The 16,372-nt window shown below is 38.3% G+C and overlaps 2 protein-coding genes across 2 annotated transcripts in view; both read left to right on the top strand.

The window, feature by feature from the left end:
- Positions 1-16,372, top strand: part of SLC40A1 (solute carrier family 40 member 1) — a 747,507-nt gene that overhangs the window by 106,813 nt on the left and 624,322 nt on the right. The window lies entirely within an intron of this gene.
- HIBCH (3-hydroxyisobutyryl-CoA hydrolase) overlaps positions 1-16,372 on the top strand; it is a 93,471-nt gene that overhangs the window by 56,078 nt on the left and 21,021 nt on the right. The window contains 2 exon segments of the mRNA XM_082690544.1: positions 13,786-13,931; positions 15,837-15,923. Of these exon segments, the coding sequence (XP_082546670.1) occupies positions 13,786-13,931; positions 15,837-15,923 (233 nt within the window).

Here is a 16,372-nt window from a genome sequence, read left to right on the forward strand (position 1 = left end):
ACAGGCATTAACACACTACATTTTGAAAAAGCTGTTGGCTTTTGTACCTTGGTATACGTTATATTGGTGCCAACACAACAGTCTTGATTACTGTTGCTTAATAGTAGAAATCAGGTAGTGATAATTCTCCCATTTTGTTGTTTCCCACAGGTTATATTAGCTATAAAGATCCTTTGTATTTCAATATGAATTTCTGAGTCAGTTTGTCAATTTCAACTTAAAAAGTCTGCTAGGATTCGATTAGGATTATCTAAAATTTAAGGAGAATTGACAACAATATAGAATCTTCGACCTGAGAGCAAGGTATATCTCCCATTTATTTAGGTCTTCTTTAATATCTCTAAGCCAAGTTTTGTATTTTATAGGTCTTACATACCCTTTGTTAGATTTTTCCTTATCTATTTCATATTGTTTGTTACTATTTTAAAAATTCATTTCTGACTTTTAGTTATGAGTATAGAGAAATACCACTTATTTTTTTAATGAAGCATAATTGACATACAGTATCTTAGTTTAAGGTGTACATCATAGTGATTCTATACTTTTATACATCACAGAATGATTCCCACAAGAAGTCTAGAGCCAACTGTCACCATACAAAGTTATTATATTGTTGACTATATTTCCTACACTGTAGATTTTATCTCCATGACTTACTTATTTTGTAAGTGAAAGTTTGTACTGCTTAATCTCCTTCATCTGTTTTGCTTGCCTTCAATCAATCCCCATTGTGTTAACCGAAAGTTTGTTTCCTGTATTTCTGTTTTTATTTGTTTTTTAGATTCTACACATAAATGAAATCACATGGTATTTGTCCTTCTCTGATTTATTTCACTTAGCATAATACCTCTAGCTCTATCCATACTGTTACAAATGGCAAGAGTTCATTCCTTTTTTGTGGCAAAGTAATATCCCATTGAATGTGCATGTGTATCACATCTTTTTTATCCCTTCTTCTGTTGATGGACACTTTGGTTGCTTCCATGTCTGGGCTAATGCTGCAGTGAACATAGCGGCAAATGTATTTCCCTGAATTGGTATTTTTATATTTTTTCTGATATATACCCAGAAGCGGAATAGCTGGATTATGTGGTAGTTCTGTCTTTAATTTTTTGAGGAACCCCAATACTTTCCACAGTGGCTGTACCAATTTCTATTCCCACCAGCAGTACATGAGGGTTCCCTTTTGTCCACATCCTTACCAACAGTAGTTTTTGGCTTTTTTGAGGATAGCCAGTCTGACAGGTGTGAGGTGGTATCTCGTTGTGGTTTTCCTATAAAATTTTATTTCACTTTTTAAATGAAGTTTTTATTTTAATTTTAATAAGGTTAACGTACAATGTTAAATTAGTTTCAGGTGTATCATATATTGATTTAATACTTCCATACATCACCCAGTATTTCGGTACTCAGCAAAAGTAGTCTCCTAAGTCCATCCCCAAAACCCACCAATCATTTTATCCATCCCCCATCCACCTCCTCTCTGGTAACCACCAGTTTATTCTCTGTAGTTGAGTCTGTTTCTTGGTTTTTCTCTCTCTCTCTCTCTTTTTCCTTTGCCCATTTGTTTTTTAAACTCTACATATGAGAGAACATATGGTGCTTGTCTTTCTGTGACTCACTTATTTTGCTTAGCATTATACTCTCTAGCTCCATCCATGTCATTACAAATGGCAAGGTTTCATTCTTTTTTATGGCTGAATATTCCTCTGTGTGTGTGTGTGTGAGTGATCTCTCTATCCAATCGTTCATCTATCAATGGACATTTGGGCTGCTTCCACTATTTGACTGTTGTAAATAATGCTGCTATAAACATAGGGGTACATATATCCCATCAAATTAGTGTTTTTGTATTTTGGGGGGTAAATACCCAATAGTACAAATACTGGATTATAGGATAATTCTATTTTTAACTTTTTGAGGAACCCCCATACTGTTTTCCACAGTGGCTGTACCAGTTTGCATTCCCACCAACAGTGCAAGACGGTTTCCCTTTCTCCACATCCTTGCCAACGCTTGTTTCTTGTATTTTTGATTTTAACCATTCTGTGGGGTGGCATCTCATTGTAGTTTTGATTTGTATTTCCCTGATGATGAGTGATGTCGAGCATCTTTTCATGTGTCTGTTGGCCACCTGGATGTCTTTGGAGAAATGTCTGTTCATGTCTTCCCATTTTTAATTGGATTATTTGTTTTTTGGGGGTGTTGAGTTGTATAAGTTCTTCATATATTTTGGGTACTAATCCTTCATCATATATGTCATTTGCAAATATCCTTTCTCATTCAGTAGGTTGCCTATTAGTTTTGTTGATTATTTAAATGTCTTCTCCCACTTAGGAGGTTTCTTTCAGTTTTGCTGTTTCCTTCACTGTGCAGAAGCTTTTTATCTTGATGTAGTTCCAAGAGTTTAATTTCTGCTTTTATTTCCCTGCCTCAGGAGACGTGGCTAGAACAATGTTGTTATGGCTGATGTCAGAGAAGTTACTGCCTGTGCTCTCTTGTAGGATTTTTATGGTTTCAGGTCTCACATTTAGGTCCTTAATCCATTTTGTGTGTGGTGTAAGAAAGTGGTCCTGTTTTGCTCTTTTGTGTTGTCGTCCAGTTTTCCTAATGCAACTTATTAAAGAGACTGTCTTTTCCCCATTGTATTGTTTCCTTCATTCTTGTAGATAAATTGACCATTTATGTGTGGTTTTATTTCTGAGCTCTCTATTCTATTGCATTGATCTATGTGTCTGTTGTTGTGTGAGTACCATACTGTTTTGATTTGTATAGTTTTGTAGTACAGTTTGAAATCAAGGAGCATGATACAACTTGTTGAATTATATGGATGTTGAATTATATGATACAATTATCTTACGGAGTTTCCCTCTTATGTGACTTTGTCTTTCTCTTGCTGCTTTTAAGGTTCTTTATTTTTAAGGTTTGTTACTTTTAATTATTATGTCTTGGTGTGGGTCTCTTTGGGTTTATCTTGTTCGGGACTTTCTTTGATTCTAGGACCTGGATGTCTGTTTCCTTTCCTGGGTTAGGCAAGTTTTTGGCCATTATTTCCTCAAATAAGTTTTCTGCCCCTTTCTCTTCTCCTAGGGCCCCTATAATGTAAATAATACGTACACTTGATGTTTTCATCTCTAAAGCTCCCCTCAATTTTTTAAAATTATTTTTTCTTTTTGTTCTGATTAGGTAATTTCTACTATTCTGTCTGCCAAATGCGGATTTGTCCTTCTGTATCATTTCTGTTATTTTTCACCTCTGGTTCTTGTATTTTCTCTTTGTTGAATTTCCTTTTTTCGTAAGTGCAGTGAGCATCTTTACCACTAATACTTGGAAATCTTTGTCAGGTGCTTTACCTGATAAATACTTACCTCTGTTTCCTTAAGGTTCCCCCCCTCCAGGGTTTTTTCTTCTTTGTTTGGAACATCTTCCTCGGTCTCCTCATTTTGTTTGACTTTCTATGTTTGTTTCTGTGCATCAGAATAGCTACCTACCTCTCTCAGTCTTGAAGGCGTGACCTTGAGCAGGAGCATCCTCTGTGTAGACTGGTAAACCTGGCAGCATTGGCTCGTTGGAGCTGGAGTAGGGCTGGGCTAAGAGTATGCTGCTCTGGGGTTACCTTGACAGGACACCTGCGGCTGGGCTGGGTACCTTTAGCAGACAGCTAGAATGTGTGTGGGCTAGGGATCTGAGACTTGCTAGGGCAGTCCTAGTAGGTTGGCGAGAGTGCCCAAACCCTACTCCTGTCTGCACTGTGAAGGTGGATTGGGGGGGGGTGGGAGGGAGGGTGGAATGTAAAATATGGTGCTTGTTGACACCTCTGACCCCAGAGAGTTCCAGCCTGAGAGTCCCTGCCCATTTGTAGGGTTAGTAAGTAGATTTTCATCACTTACATTCTAATTGCTCTTTAAACAGCTGTGTTTGTTTCATTTTTTTTTTTCTTCCACTGTGGGTGAGCTTGTGCAGGGGCCCCTCACTGATGTCCCTCCTTACCATAAGGCATTACATTGGGTATGGTTTCCTGTGGTTACTGTCTGTATCTCCGTCTCTCCTGCTGTTGTATATGTGGTTCCCCCATAAATTTTTTTGTGCAGAAGCTGTTCAGTTAGTTCATTTTCAACAGGAATTGCTCTACATGTAGATGTAGATTTACTGTGTCTGTGGAAGAAGGTGAATTCAGGATCTTCCTAAGCTACCATCTTGGACTGCCACCTGAAGTACAATTGATTGTGTATTGACTTTGTGGCCTACAAACTTCCTAACTCATTTATTAGCTCTGGTAGATTTTTTTTGTAGATTGTATTATATTTTTTATATAAATGATTACATCATTTGCAAATAAAGTCACGTTTACATTTTCCTTTCCAATCTGGATACTCTTTATTTTCCTTGCCTTAATACCCTGGGTAGAACTCCCATTACAATGTTGAACAGAGGTGACTGTGGGCATTCTTGTCTTCTTTTTGATCTTAGGGAAAACATTCAGTCCTTCAAATAAGTGGGAAGTTAAGTGTAAGTTTTTCGTAGGTACACTTTATCAGGATGAAGATGTTTTCTTCTATTCCGAAATTGCTGAGGGTTTTTATTAGGAATGGATTTTGAATCTAAAAAGCCAAAACTTTTTTCTGCATCAGTTGCTTTTCTTTTTTAGTTAATGGTGAATTGCTTTGACTGATTTTTCAACATTAAACTGGCCTTGCATTCCAGGGATAAATCTCACTCAGGTATGAGGTGTTATATTTTTTATATGTTGTTCGGTTTGAGATACTCAAATTTTATTTGGAATTTTTGCATCTGTGCTCATGAAAGACATTGGTTTGTGGTTTTCTTATAATGTCCTTGCTTCCTTCTGGTATGGGGGTAATGCTAGCATCATTTTCTGGAGGAATATCTAGAATTGGTATAATTTTTTCTGTGTTTGGTAGAATTCATCAGTAAAGCCATCTAGATCTGAAATTTTCTTTGGCAGAAGGTTTTCAACCATAAATTCAAAGTTTTTAATATATGTAGGGCTATTCAAATTATCTATTTCTTGTACAAACTTAGGTAAGGTTCATCTTTTAAGAAATTTGTCCAATTTATTAGCATAATATTTTTCATAAAGTGAAAACTTTTGTGGGGAACATACCTCAGTCCATAAAAGGGATTTTTCAGCATATAGATCAGCAAGCTATAATGCTAAGGAACTGTGTGTGTAGGAATGGCCTAAGATCAAGGCTAGGCATAGTAGCATGTAGAGGTCAGGCAAAGGAAGTAGACCCAGCGAGGGGGAATGGAAAGAAGCAGCCATTGAGACAGGGGCAAAAAGAGAGAATGTAGTTCCCAGAACAGAGGAACGTATTTCAGGACAGAATGTGTTTTCACTTGGGCAGAGGGCTACTGAGGCTGTAGGGCAGGTAGTATATAGTGTAGAATGCATGTAGAGTGTACAACGTTGGGGAACTGAAAGAAAAACAGAGTGGCTGGAATGTGGTAAAGGAGTAGTAAGAGATCTACTTGAGAAAGTGGTTGGGGGCCTTGAAGGCTCTGATAAAGTATTGGTTTTAATCTAAGAAAAATAGTTATGGAAGAGTTTTAAGCAGTAGAAGGCAAAACTCTTACGAAGATCTGTGTTATTAAAAAGATCACTCTGGCTAGTGTATGGAGAAATTTCAGGAGAAGGAATCAGTAGGTCATAATCACTGGGGCGTGTTAAAAGGGTGGTATGAGAAGGTGTCAAAACTGGATGGTTGTGCACTTTTTGAGGTAAGTGATACTAGAAGAGAGATGATAGGAAGTAATGAATTCAAATTTAGAACTATCTTGTTTGAGTGCTACGAGATATGTACAGTAGAATGCTAATTTTTTCAAGTCTAGGAATGTTTTGGCAAGTAGAACTGGAAAGAATTTGGGTGCTTGTATTTTTATCTCAATTTCATTAAATGAAGCAATCTTAGAATAGATATCTGGATTATAAAACTAGAGGATCACAGTTGTTTAAGGACCTCTTAAGTACAAAGAAGTCGTATACTGGCATGTATTTGCATATATGCTATTTTGGTTGTTACCAGTAGAAGGAATAAGGGAATTTAAAAAAAAGAAAAGGTGGCTAAGAAAAGAGTAAATGCAAGTGATTTTATTAAGTATAAACATTCTTGGTGTAGGACTAAAGATTATTGCATCACTTTAAATATCTTGAATGCTAGGGAGGAGTTGATATGGCGGAGGAGTAGCAGACTGAGACGACATCAGGTAGCAGGAGATCAGCTAGATAGTTTATCAGACCATTTCGAACACCTACAAATCCAACAGGGGGTCGAAGAGAAGAAGAGCAGCAATTCTAGAAATAGAAAATCGACCACTTTCTGAAAGGTAGGACTTGTGGAGAATGTGAATCCAAAGCAATGGGAAGGTAGACCACGGGGTGGGGGTGGGGGGCTGGCTCCCGGCAAGTGGCAGACCAACGGAGCACAAAATCAGGACTTTTTAAAAGTCTGCTCCACAGAGGGACATTATTCCAGAGGCTAAGCGGGAGTGGAGCCCTACTGGGAACAGTGTGGTCTCAGGTCCCACGGGGTCACCAGAGGATTGGGGGTGTCTGAGTGCTGCAGAGCTCACAGGTATTAGAGCAGGGAAGCTGGCTACAGATATGGAGCCCAGGAGTGAGCTCTCAGCTCGGGGTTACCTTAAACTGTGATCCATGGCACAGTGAGGCCTCTGCTCCTTGAGCAGGGCTCCCACAAGTGCAGATACGGGGAGACCTTCCAGGACGAGCAGCAGTGATCTGCTGGGTTTGGAGACTTCAGGCGGGGCTGTGTGCCAGAGACAAGAGACGTTTGCTCACAGGCTGGGTGAGCTCAGTGCATGGCTGGAGACCAGGGAGACAGGAGTGATTGAGAGCTTTTCTCTGCGGAGTGGGGCCCTGAGCTTTTGGCTCCTCTGGGCCGGAGAGTGGGAGGCCACCTTTTCATTCCCATCACCTAGAATTCTACAGAAAGCAGAAAGCGTTCAGGGAACAAAAGCTCCCGAGAGCGAACCTGAGCAGGTTACTTAGCCTGGCCCCTGACAAGGTGGTGCAATTCTGCCTCTTGGGCAAAGATACTTGAGAATCACTACAACAGTCCTCTCCCCCAGAAGATCAGCAAGAAATCCAGCCAAGACCAAGCTCGCTTATCAAGGAAAACAGTGGAATTCCAGAGGAGGAGAAAGCAAAGCATGGAATTCATGGCTTTCTCCCCATTATTCTTTAGTCTTGCAAAGTTAATTAATTTTTAAAAATTTTATTTTTTTCTTGTTCTAATTTTTTTAAACTTTTACTCTTTCTGCTTTTAATGTTTTTAAACTAGTTTATCTTAACAGTAGCTTTCATAAAAAATAAAAATCTTTTTGAACCTTCATTATTATAGTCATAGTTTATCCTTCATGTATCTAACTTTACTTTTTGTATACACATAGAGTTTTTTCCTTCTAAAAATTTTTGGGATACAACTTCTTCTAATAGATCAAAATATACCCTAAATCTAGCACAGGACTTTGTTCTAGTCTTTAGCCTGAGCAAATTCTCTCCACTTTCTTTTTCTTTCTTTTCCCAACCAACTTATCAACTCCTTTTTTAGATGTTTTAAAAAATTTTTCATCTTTACAGTCATATTCCATCCCTTCATCGTATTTACCTTTGTGTGTGTGTGTGTGTGTGTGTGTGTAATATTGCTTTAAAATTTTGGGAAGTAGTTTCTTCTAAGAGACCAAAGTACTCCCAGAATTAGGTGGGTGGCTCTGTACTATTCACCAGTCTAATATCTATATTTTCTTCTTCTTTAAAAAAAAATTTTTTTTAACTTTTTACCCCCTTTCTTCCCCCCACGATTTGGGGTCTCTTCTGATTTGGTTAACACACATTTCTGTGGGGTCTTTGCCACCCTTTTAGTATTTTATTCTTATATATATTCTTCATATATTCTTAATCTGGATAAAATGACAAGGTGGAAAAACTCACCACAAAAAAAAGAACAAGAGGCAGTACCAAAGGCTAGGGACCTAATCAATATAGACATTAGTAACGTGTGTCACATCTAGAGTTCAGAATGATGATTCTCAGGGTGCAAGCTCGGCTTGAAAAAGGCATGGAAGATATTAGAGAAAGCCTGTTTGGAGAAATAAAAGTCCTTTCTGGAGAAATAAAAGAACTAAAATCTAACCAAGCTGAAATCAAAAAAGCTATTAGTGAGGTGCAATCAAAAATTTAAAAAAAAAAAATCAAAAGCAGGCTCTTACTGCTAGGATAAATGAGGCAGAAGAGAGAATTAGTAATACAGAAGACTAAAACATGGGGAATAAAGAAGCTGACCACAAGAGAGACAGACAACTACTGGACCATGGGAGGAAAATTTGAGAGATAAGCGATACCATAAGATGAAACATTAGAATAATTGGGATTCCAGAAGAATAGAGAGAGGGGAGAGCAAAAGATATATTGGAGCAAATTATTGTAGAGAATTTCCCCAATATGGCAAAGGGAACAAGCATCAAAATCCAGGAGGCACAGAGAATCCCCCTCAAAATCAATAAGAACAGGTCCACACCCCGTCATCTAATAGTAAAACTTACAAGTCTTAGTGACAAAGAGAAAATCCTGAAAGCAGCCCTGGACAGGGAGTCTGTAACATACATGGTAACAATATTAGATTGGCAGCAGACTTACAGAGATCTGGCAGGCCAGAAAGAACTGGCATGATATATTCAGAGCACTAAATGAGAAAAACATGCAGCCAAGAATACTATATCCAGCTAGGATATTACTGAAAATCAGAGATATAAAAAGCTTCCAGGACAAAAACTGAAAGAATTTGTAAACACCAAACCAGCTCTACAGGAAATATTGAAAGGGGTCTGCTAAGCAAAGAGACGGCCTCAAAGTTGTAGACCAGTAAAGAATGGAGACAATATACAGTAACAGTCACCTTACAGGCACTACAATGGCAGTTAAATTCCTATCTCTCAGTAGTTAGGCTGAATGTAAATGGGCTGAATGCCCCAATCAAAAGACACAGGATATGAGAATGGATTAAAAAACAAAACAAAACAAAAAACCATCAATATGCTGTCTACAAGAAACTTATTTTAGACCCAGAGATACCTCCAGATTTAAAGCGAGGAGGTGGAAAACAAGTACCATGCTAATAGACATCAGAAGAAAGCTGGGGTGGCAATGCTTTTATCAGATCAATTAGATTTCAAGCCAAAGACTATAATAAGAGATGAGGAAGGACACTATATCATACACAAAGGGTCTGTCCAACAAGAAGATCTAACAGTTTTAAATGTCTATGCCTCTAACATGGGAGCAGCCATTTACATAAACCAATTAATAACAAAATCAAAGAAACACATCAACAATAATACAATTATAGTAGGGGACTTTAACACCCCCCTCACTGAAATGGACAGATTATCCAAGCAAAAGATCAGCAAGGAAATAAAGGCCTTAAATGACACACTGGACCAGATGGAGATCACAGATACATTCAGAACATTCCATCCCAAAGCAACAGAATATGCATTCTTCTCTAGTGCACATGGAACATTCTCCAGAATAGATCACATCCTGGGTCACAAATCAACTGGTACCAGAAGATTGGGATCATTCCCTGCATATTTTTAGACCATAGTGCTCCGAAGCTAGAATCTAATCACAAGAGGAAATTTGGAAAGAACCCAAATACATGGAGGCAAAAGAGCATCCTTCTAAAGAATGAATGGTTCAACCAAGAAATTAAAGAAGAATTGAAAAAATTCATGGAAACAAATGATAATGAAAACATAGCAGTTCAAAATCATTGCAGAGGTAGTCCTGAGAGGAAAATATATTGCGATACAAAGCTTTCTCAAGTAACAAGAAAGGTCTCAAATACACAACCTAACCCTAAGTATATAGGAGCTGGAGAAAGAACAACAAAGAAAGCCTAAACCCAACAGGAGAAGAAAAATAATAAAGATCAGGGCAGAAATCAATGAAATAGAAACCAAAAGAACAGAAGAACAAATCAACAAAACTAGAAACTGGTTCTTTGAAAGAATTAATAAGATTGATAAACCCCTGCCCAGCCTTATCAAAAAGAAAAGAGAACGGCCCCAAATAAATTCATGAACGAAGGAGGAGAGATCACAACCAACACCAAAGAAATACAAACAATTATAAGAACATATTATGAGCAAGTATACACCAGCAAATTGGACAATCTCGAAGAAATGGATGCATTCCTAGAGACATAGAAACTACCACAACTGAACCAGGAAGAAATAGAAAACCTGAACAGACCCATAACAAGTAAGGAGATTGAAGCAGTCATCAAAAATCTCCAAACAAACAAGAGCCCAGGGCCAGATGGCTTCCCAGGATAATTTAAACATTTAAAGAAGAATTAATTCTTACTCTCCTGAAACTCTTCCAAAAAATAGAAGTGGAAGGAAAACTTCCAAACTCATTTTATGAGGCCAGCATTACCATGATCTCCAAACCAGACAAGATCCCATCAAAAAAGAGAATTACAGACCAATATCCTTGATGAACATAGATGCAAAAATTCTCACCAAAATACTAGCCAATAGGATCCAACAGTACATTAAAAGGATTATTAACCACGACCAAGTGGGATTTATTCCCGGGCTGCAAGGTTGGTTCAACATCTGCAAATCAATCAATGTGATAGAATACATTAATAAAAGAAGGAACAAGAACCATATGATATTCTCAATAGATGCTGAAAAAGCATTTGACAAAGTACAGCATCCCTTCCTGATCAAAATTCTTCAAAGTGCAGGGATAGAGGGCACATACCTCAATACCATCAAAGCCATCTATGAAAAACCCACAGCAAATACTATTCTCAGTGGGGAAAAACTGAGAGCTTTTCCACTACGGTCAGGAACATGGCAGGGATGTCCACTCTCACCGCTGCTATTCAACATAGTACTAGAGTCCTAGCCTCAGCAATCAGACAACAAAAAGAAATAAAAGGCATCCGAATTGGCAAAGAAGAGTCAAACTCTCATTCTTTGCAGATGATATGATACTTTATGTGGATAACCCAAAAGACTCCACTCCAAAATTGCTAGAACTTATACAGGAATTCAGTAAAGTGTCAGGATATAAAATCAATGCACAGAAATCAGTTGCATTTCTATACACCAACAGCAAGACAGAAGAAGGAGAAATTAAGTAGTCAATCCCATTTACAATTGCACCCAAAAGCATAAGATACCTAGGAATAAACCTGACTGAAGAGGCAAAGAATCTGTACTCAGAAAACTATAATGTACTCATAAAAGAAATTGAGGAAGACACAAAGAAATGGAAAAAAGTTCCATGCTCATGGATTAAAAGAAAATGTCTTTTAATCATTTTGTGAAATGATTAAAAGTCATTTTAATTGTGAAATGTCTGTGCTACCTAAAACAATCTACATGTTTAATGGAATCCCTATCAAAGTACCATCAATTTTTTCTTTCAAAGCAATGGAACAAGTAATCCTAAAATTTATATGGAACCAGAAAAGACTTCAAGTAGCCAGAAGAATGTTGAAAAGGAAAGCCAGAGTTGGTGGCTTCACAATTCCAGACCTCAAGCTCGATTACAAAGTTGTCATCATCAACACAGTATGGTATTAGCACAAAAACAGACTCATAGATCAATGGAATGGAATAGAGAGCCCAGAAATGGACCCTCAACTCTATAGTCAACTAATTTTTGACAAAGCAGGAAACAATGTCCAATGGAAAAAAGATAGTCTCTTCAACAAATGGTGTTGGGAAAATAGGACAGCCACATACGGAAAAGTTAAACTGGACCATATCCTTATACCACACACAAAAATAGAGTCAAGGGCGCCTGGGTGGCTCAGTGGGTTAAGCCGCTGCCTTCGGCTCAGGTCATGATCTCAGGGTCCTGGGATCAAGTCCCACATCAGGCTCTTTGCTCAGCAGGGGACCTGCTTCCCTTCCTCTCTCTCTGCCTGTCTCTCTGCCTACTGTGATCTCTCTCTGTCAAATAAATAAATAAAATCTTTAAAAAAAAAAAATAGAGTCAAAATGGATGAAAGACCACAATGTGAGAGTGGAATCCCTCAAAATCCTTGAGGAGAACACAGGCAGCAACCTCTTTGACCTCAGCCCCAGCAACTTCTTCCTAGAAATATCACCAAAGTCAAGGGAAGCAAGGGCAAAAATGAACTGTTGGGACTTTATGAAGATCAAAAGCTTTTGCACAGCAAAGGAAACAGTTAACAAAACCAAAAGACAACTGACAAAACGGGAGGAAATATTTGCAAATTGCATATCAGATAAAGGGCTAGTATCCAAAATCTATAAAGAGCTTCTCAAATGCAACACCCAAAGAACAAATAATCCAGCCAAGGACATGAACAGACATTTCTGCAAAGAAGAGATCTAGATGGCCAACAGACACATGAAAAAGTGCTCCACATCACTCGGCATCAGGGAAATACAAATCAATGAGATACCACCTCATACCAGTCAGAATGGCTAAAATTAACCAGTCAGTAAATGACAGATGCTGGTGAGGATGCGGAGAAAGGGGAACCCTCTTACACTGTTGGTAATGCACCTGGTGCAGCCACTCTGGTAAACAGCATGGAGGTTCCTCAAAAAGTTGAAAATAGAGCTACCTTATGACCCAGCAATGGCACTACTGTATATTTATCCTAAAGATGAATATGTAGTGTTCCAAAGGGGCACAGGTACCCGAATATTCATAGCAGCAATGTCCACAGTAGCCAAAGTATGGAAAGAACCTAGATGTCCATCAACAGATGAATGGATAAAGAAGATGTGGTGTGTGTATATATATATGCATATACAATGGAATACTATGCAGCCATCAAAAGAAATGAAGTCTTGCCATTTGCAATGACATGGATGGAACTAGAGAGTATTATGCTGAGTGAAATAAGTCAGTCAGAGAAAGACGATTATCATATGATCTCCCTGATATGAGGAAGTAGAGATGCAACATGGAGGGCTTGGGGGGTAGTAAACGAATAAATGAAACAAGATGGGATCAGGAGCTAGATAAACCGTAAGAGACTCTTAATCTCACAACAAACTGAGGGTTGCAGGGGGGAGGGGGTTAGGAAGAAGGTAGTGGGGTTATGGACATTGGGGAAGGTATGTGCTATAGTGATTGCTGTGAAGTGTGTAAACCTGGTGATTCACAGACCTTTACCCCTGGGGCTAATAATGCATTATATGTCAATAAAAATAAATAAATAAGAAATAAAGTATCTTGAATGCTAGATAATTAACAATAAACTATGATTTGAATGGTTTTAATGAATATTCACATAGCTTTAGATTATGCATATTTTTCTTTGCTTATCATTTGGAAAGAAAACATTTTTGTATTTAAATTCAAATAGCCAACATATATTGCATCATTAGTTTTTGATATAGTGTTCAGTGACTCATTTTCATTTTCTACTGTTTCAGAGATTATTAAAAATAGTAATAAGGAAATTTTAGGTAACGTTTCATGAGTACTACTTATATACAGAACATTATGCCATCAAATACTTTATTGACTTCTGTAGAAATGAAACATGAAAAATTTGAAAAATACCCAAGTTAGAACAATATAATAGTTGTCTTCTGTGATATTTATTGCATTGGAAAGTACTTAGTAATATTTTTAGTATAGATTCAAATACCAGAGAGAAATGGCCATTTGATCTCAAAGAGTTCTATTCGTCTTTTTAATTTGAATCAGTACGATCTCTTTTCATTATTTAATAACAGGACTGTTCCCTGATGTGGGTGGAGGTTATTTCTTGCCACGACTTCGAGGAAAACTTGGCTACTTCCTTGCATTAACAGGATTCAGGCTGAAAGGAAGAGATGTGTATGCAGCAGGAATTGCTACACATTTTGTAGATTCTGAAAAGGTAATTACTTGGATTGTATGTTGTGTTGTTGGAATAACTTGCATTGCACGGGAAGTCTAAGTGGTTGAGATCCCAGGCTTTGGTTAGATGTGGGTCTGAATCCAGGATCTAATGTTTAAAGCTCTGTGACCTTTGGGAAGGTAAATAAGCTCTCCAATCACGTTTTCTCATGTATAAAATGGAGATAAATATGTCTGGATTCAGGACTGTTTTGCTTGGTACCTTCAGTGAATATTTTTTCATGAATAATTACACTTAGGGTAAAAAAAAAAAACCTACTTTAAGGAATTCTAATATAGAAGAATCTAAAATTATATATGAAAAGATAAACTTATTTTATAAAAATATTTTTGAAAGGTCCTCTTGGTTGTGAGTTTCCCTGCTAGTGCATTTAAGAGTTAAATTTGTAAAATATGGTTTTAAAAACTTTTCTAAAGGCTGTTGCAAGGGACACATACTACTTAGCTTTGTCCCTTTTTTTTTTTTTTAACAGTGTGCCCAATTTTCTTAGCACAGAATAGCACAGTGGCAAAGAATGTACAAACACCTTAGAGTTAAATCCTAGCTTGAATTGAGCCTCTTTGTCCCCTAATTTGCCTGTCTCTAAGTGGGGATGGTAGTTCCTCCCACAGTAGTTGAATCTCTTTGTGGTTAGTGTAGCAGAAAATCCGGTCTTAGGTGGTTTTGCCTCAGAATTTCCATCAAGAAATTTGGGGTTTATTTTGCTTCAGCTGGGAGCTCCCTGTCCTCGAACAGGCTTCTATTACCCTTCAACCCACGAGCTAGTTAACCTACATCAGCTAGCCCACCTTGCTAGTGTGGGGTGAGCTTAGTTTTCCAGGAGGAAGCACATCGATCTCCAAATGGATGTCCGATTCTGAGAGAGGGATGTTCTGGGGTAGGAGAAAGAATGTCATGACAAAATATGAGAACCTTCTATCACATTGTTTCAAGTTTCAGATCTCTCTCCATGTCCGTAGTCACCTTGAGTAGGTGGCTGCCCCATCCTTCCCTTTAGCTGTAACAGGCAGCAAACGTGGGAGTCCATTGTCTACTCTGGAGGGATACCCTTATTACACTGGACTTTAGTAAGGATGGGAGAGAGCACTGATCCACACTTACTCCCTTCTTTGTCGGTCTGCCCGCTGGTAATTTCTGCAGTGTGTAGACTGCCACTCGCAGGGCCTGCCCGGGGGAACAGAAATGGGTCATGAATGTTAGGGATGAAACTGGAGGTGGGTCCAAAAGATAAAAGGTAAATAACCATCTCTCTCCTCTGACAAAGAATATGAGACAAAGAATATAGAGAAAATACTCAGCGGATTGGAAGGAGGAAAACTGGAAGTTTCCTCGTAGAGGTTGCAGTTCAGCGGGGCTTTAAGATGAGGATGTCAGGAAAGGCGTTCTAGGAAGAGTAAACATACTGAGCAAGTGTGCGGGCAGGAAAACTGAGCTGTGTTTTGGAAACTTTCTACTGATTCTGCTGCTCACTTGGCTGAGCAGGGATGTGGATGGAGAGCTAAGTGTGGCCGTTTTACAGAGCTGTGCATTGACTGTAGTACCGTTACCCCCTGTGGCAATTTTAGTTCAGATTAATTAAAGTCTATCATTCACATCTCTGGTTGCAGTACTGCGTTTCAAGTGTTTAATAGTCAGAGAGAAACCAAGACGAATGTCTCTCTCTTTAGTTTCTTCCATCTTTGTCTAGTTTTTTGCAAGGCAACATTTACTGTGGGAATGTGTGTGCATTTAACTTCAGAGAAAATTGCCTTCCTGATTCAGCTGAAGAGAACACATCATAATTTTAAGACAAGTATTTTTAAAAAGAGTACAAGGTTTTTTAAAAAAAAGTCTCTGTTTTGTACTGGGATTCAAATCTGTCTTCCTTTTTTCCCCCCCTTTTAGTTGGGCATGTTAGAAGAAGATTTGTTAGCCCTAAAATCTCCTTCAAAAGAAAATATTGCAGATGTCTTGGATGCTTACCATGCCAAGGTAATCTTGTCAGTATTCTAGCTTCAGATTTTAATTCATGGGCAGGGGAAATGATTGAAAAATTAGCAGTTGGTGAATATGATAGTTTGTGGATACAAAGGTGCTGGGATTTATTAACGTGAAAGCTTGAGGGAAGGATCAGAGCTTCAGAGTTGCTGGATAGCCATTCAAGAGGATGACTTCTTTGCAGCACAACAACACAGCCTTTATTCTGACTGCTGGTGAATTTCAGCATGTAGCCTTGTGACTGGTCCGCGCAAGGACTTCCTGCAGTGCACTGTGACATTTTTGTAATGGATGGCTCAGTGCTGGTGCTGTTGAGCTGCTAACGTGAAACTGTGGTGCATATCTAAATATAATGGCAAGGTCTAATGCAGTGTTCACTTTCAGTTCCTGACTTATGTTCTGTAACTTAAGTTTTCTTTTAAGAGCCAAAAATCTTTAAAACT

Source organism: Mustela nivalis (genome assembly GCF_964662115.1).
Source record: "Mustela nivalis genome assembly, chromosome: 11".
Taxonomy (NCBI): Eukaryota; Metazoa; Chordata; class Mammalia; order Carnivora; family Mustelidae; genus Mustela; species Mustela nivalis.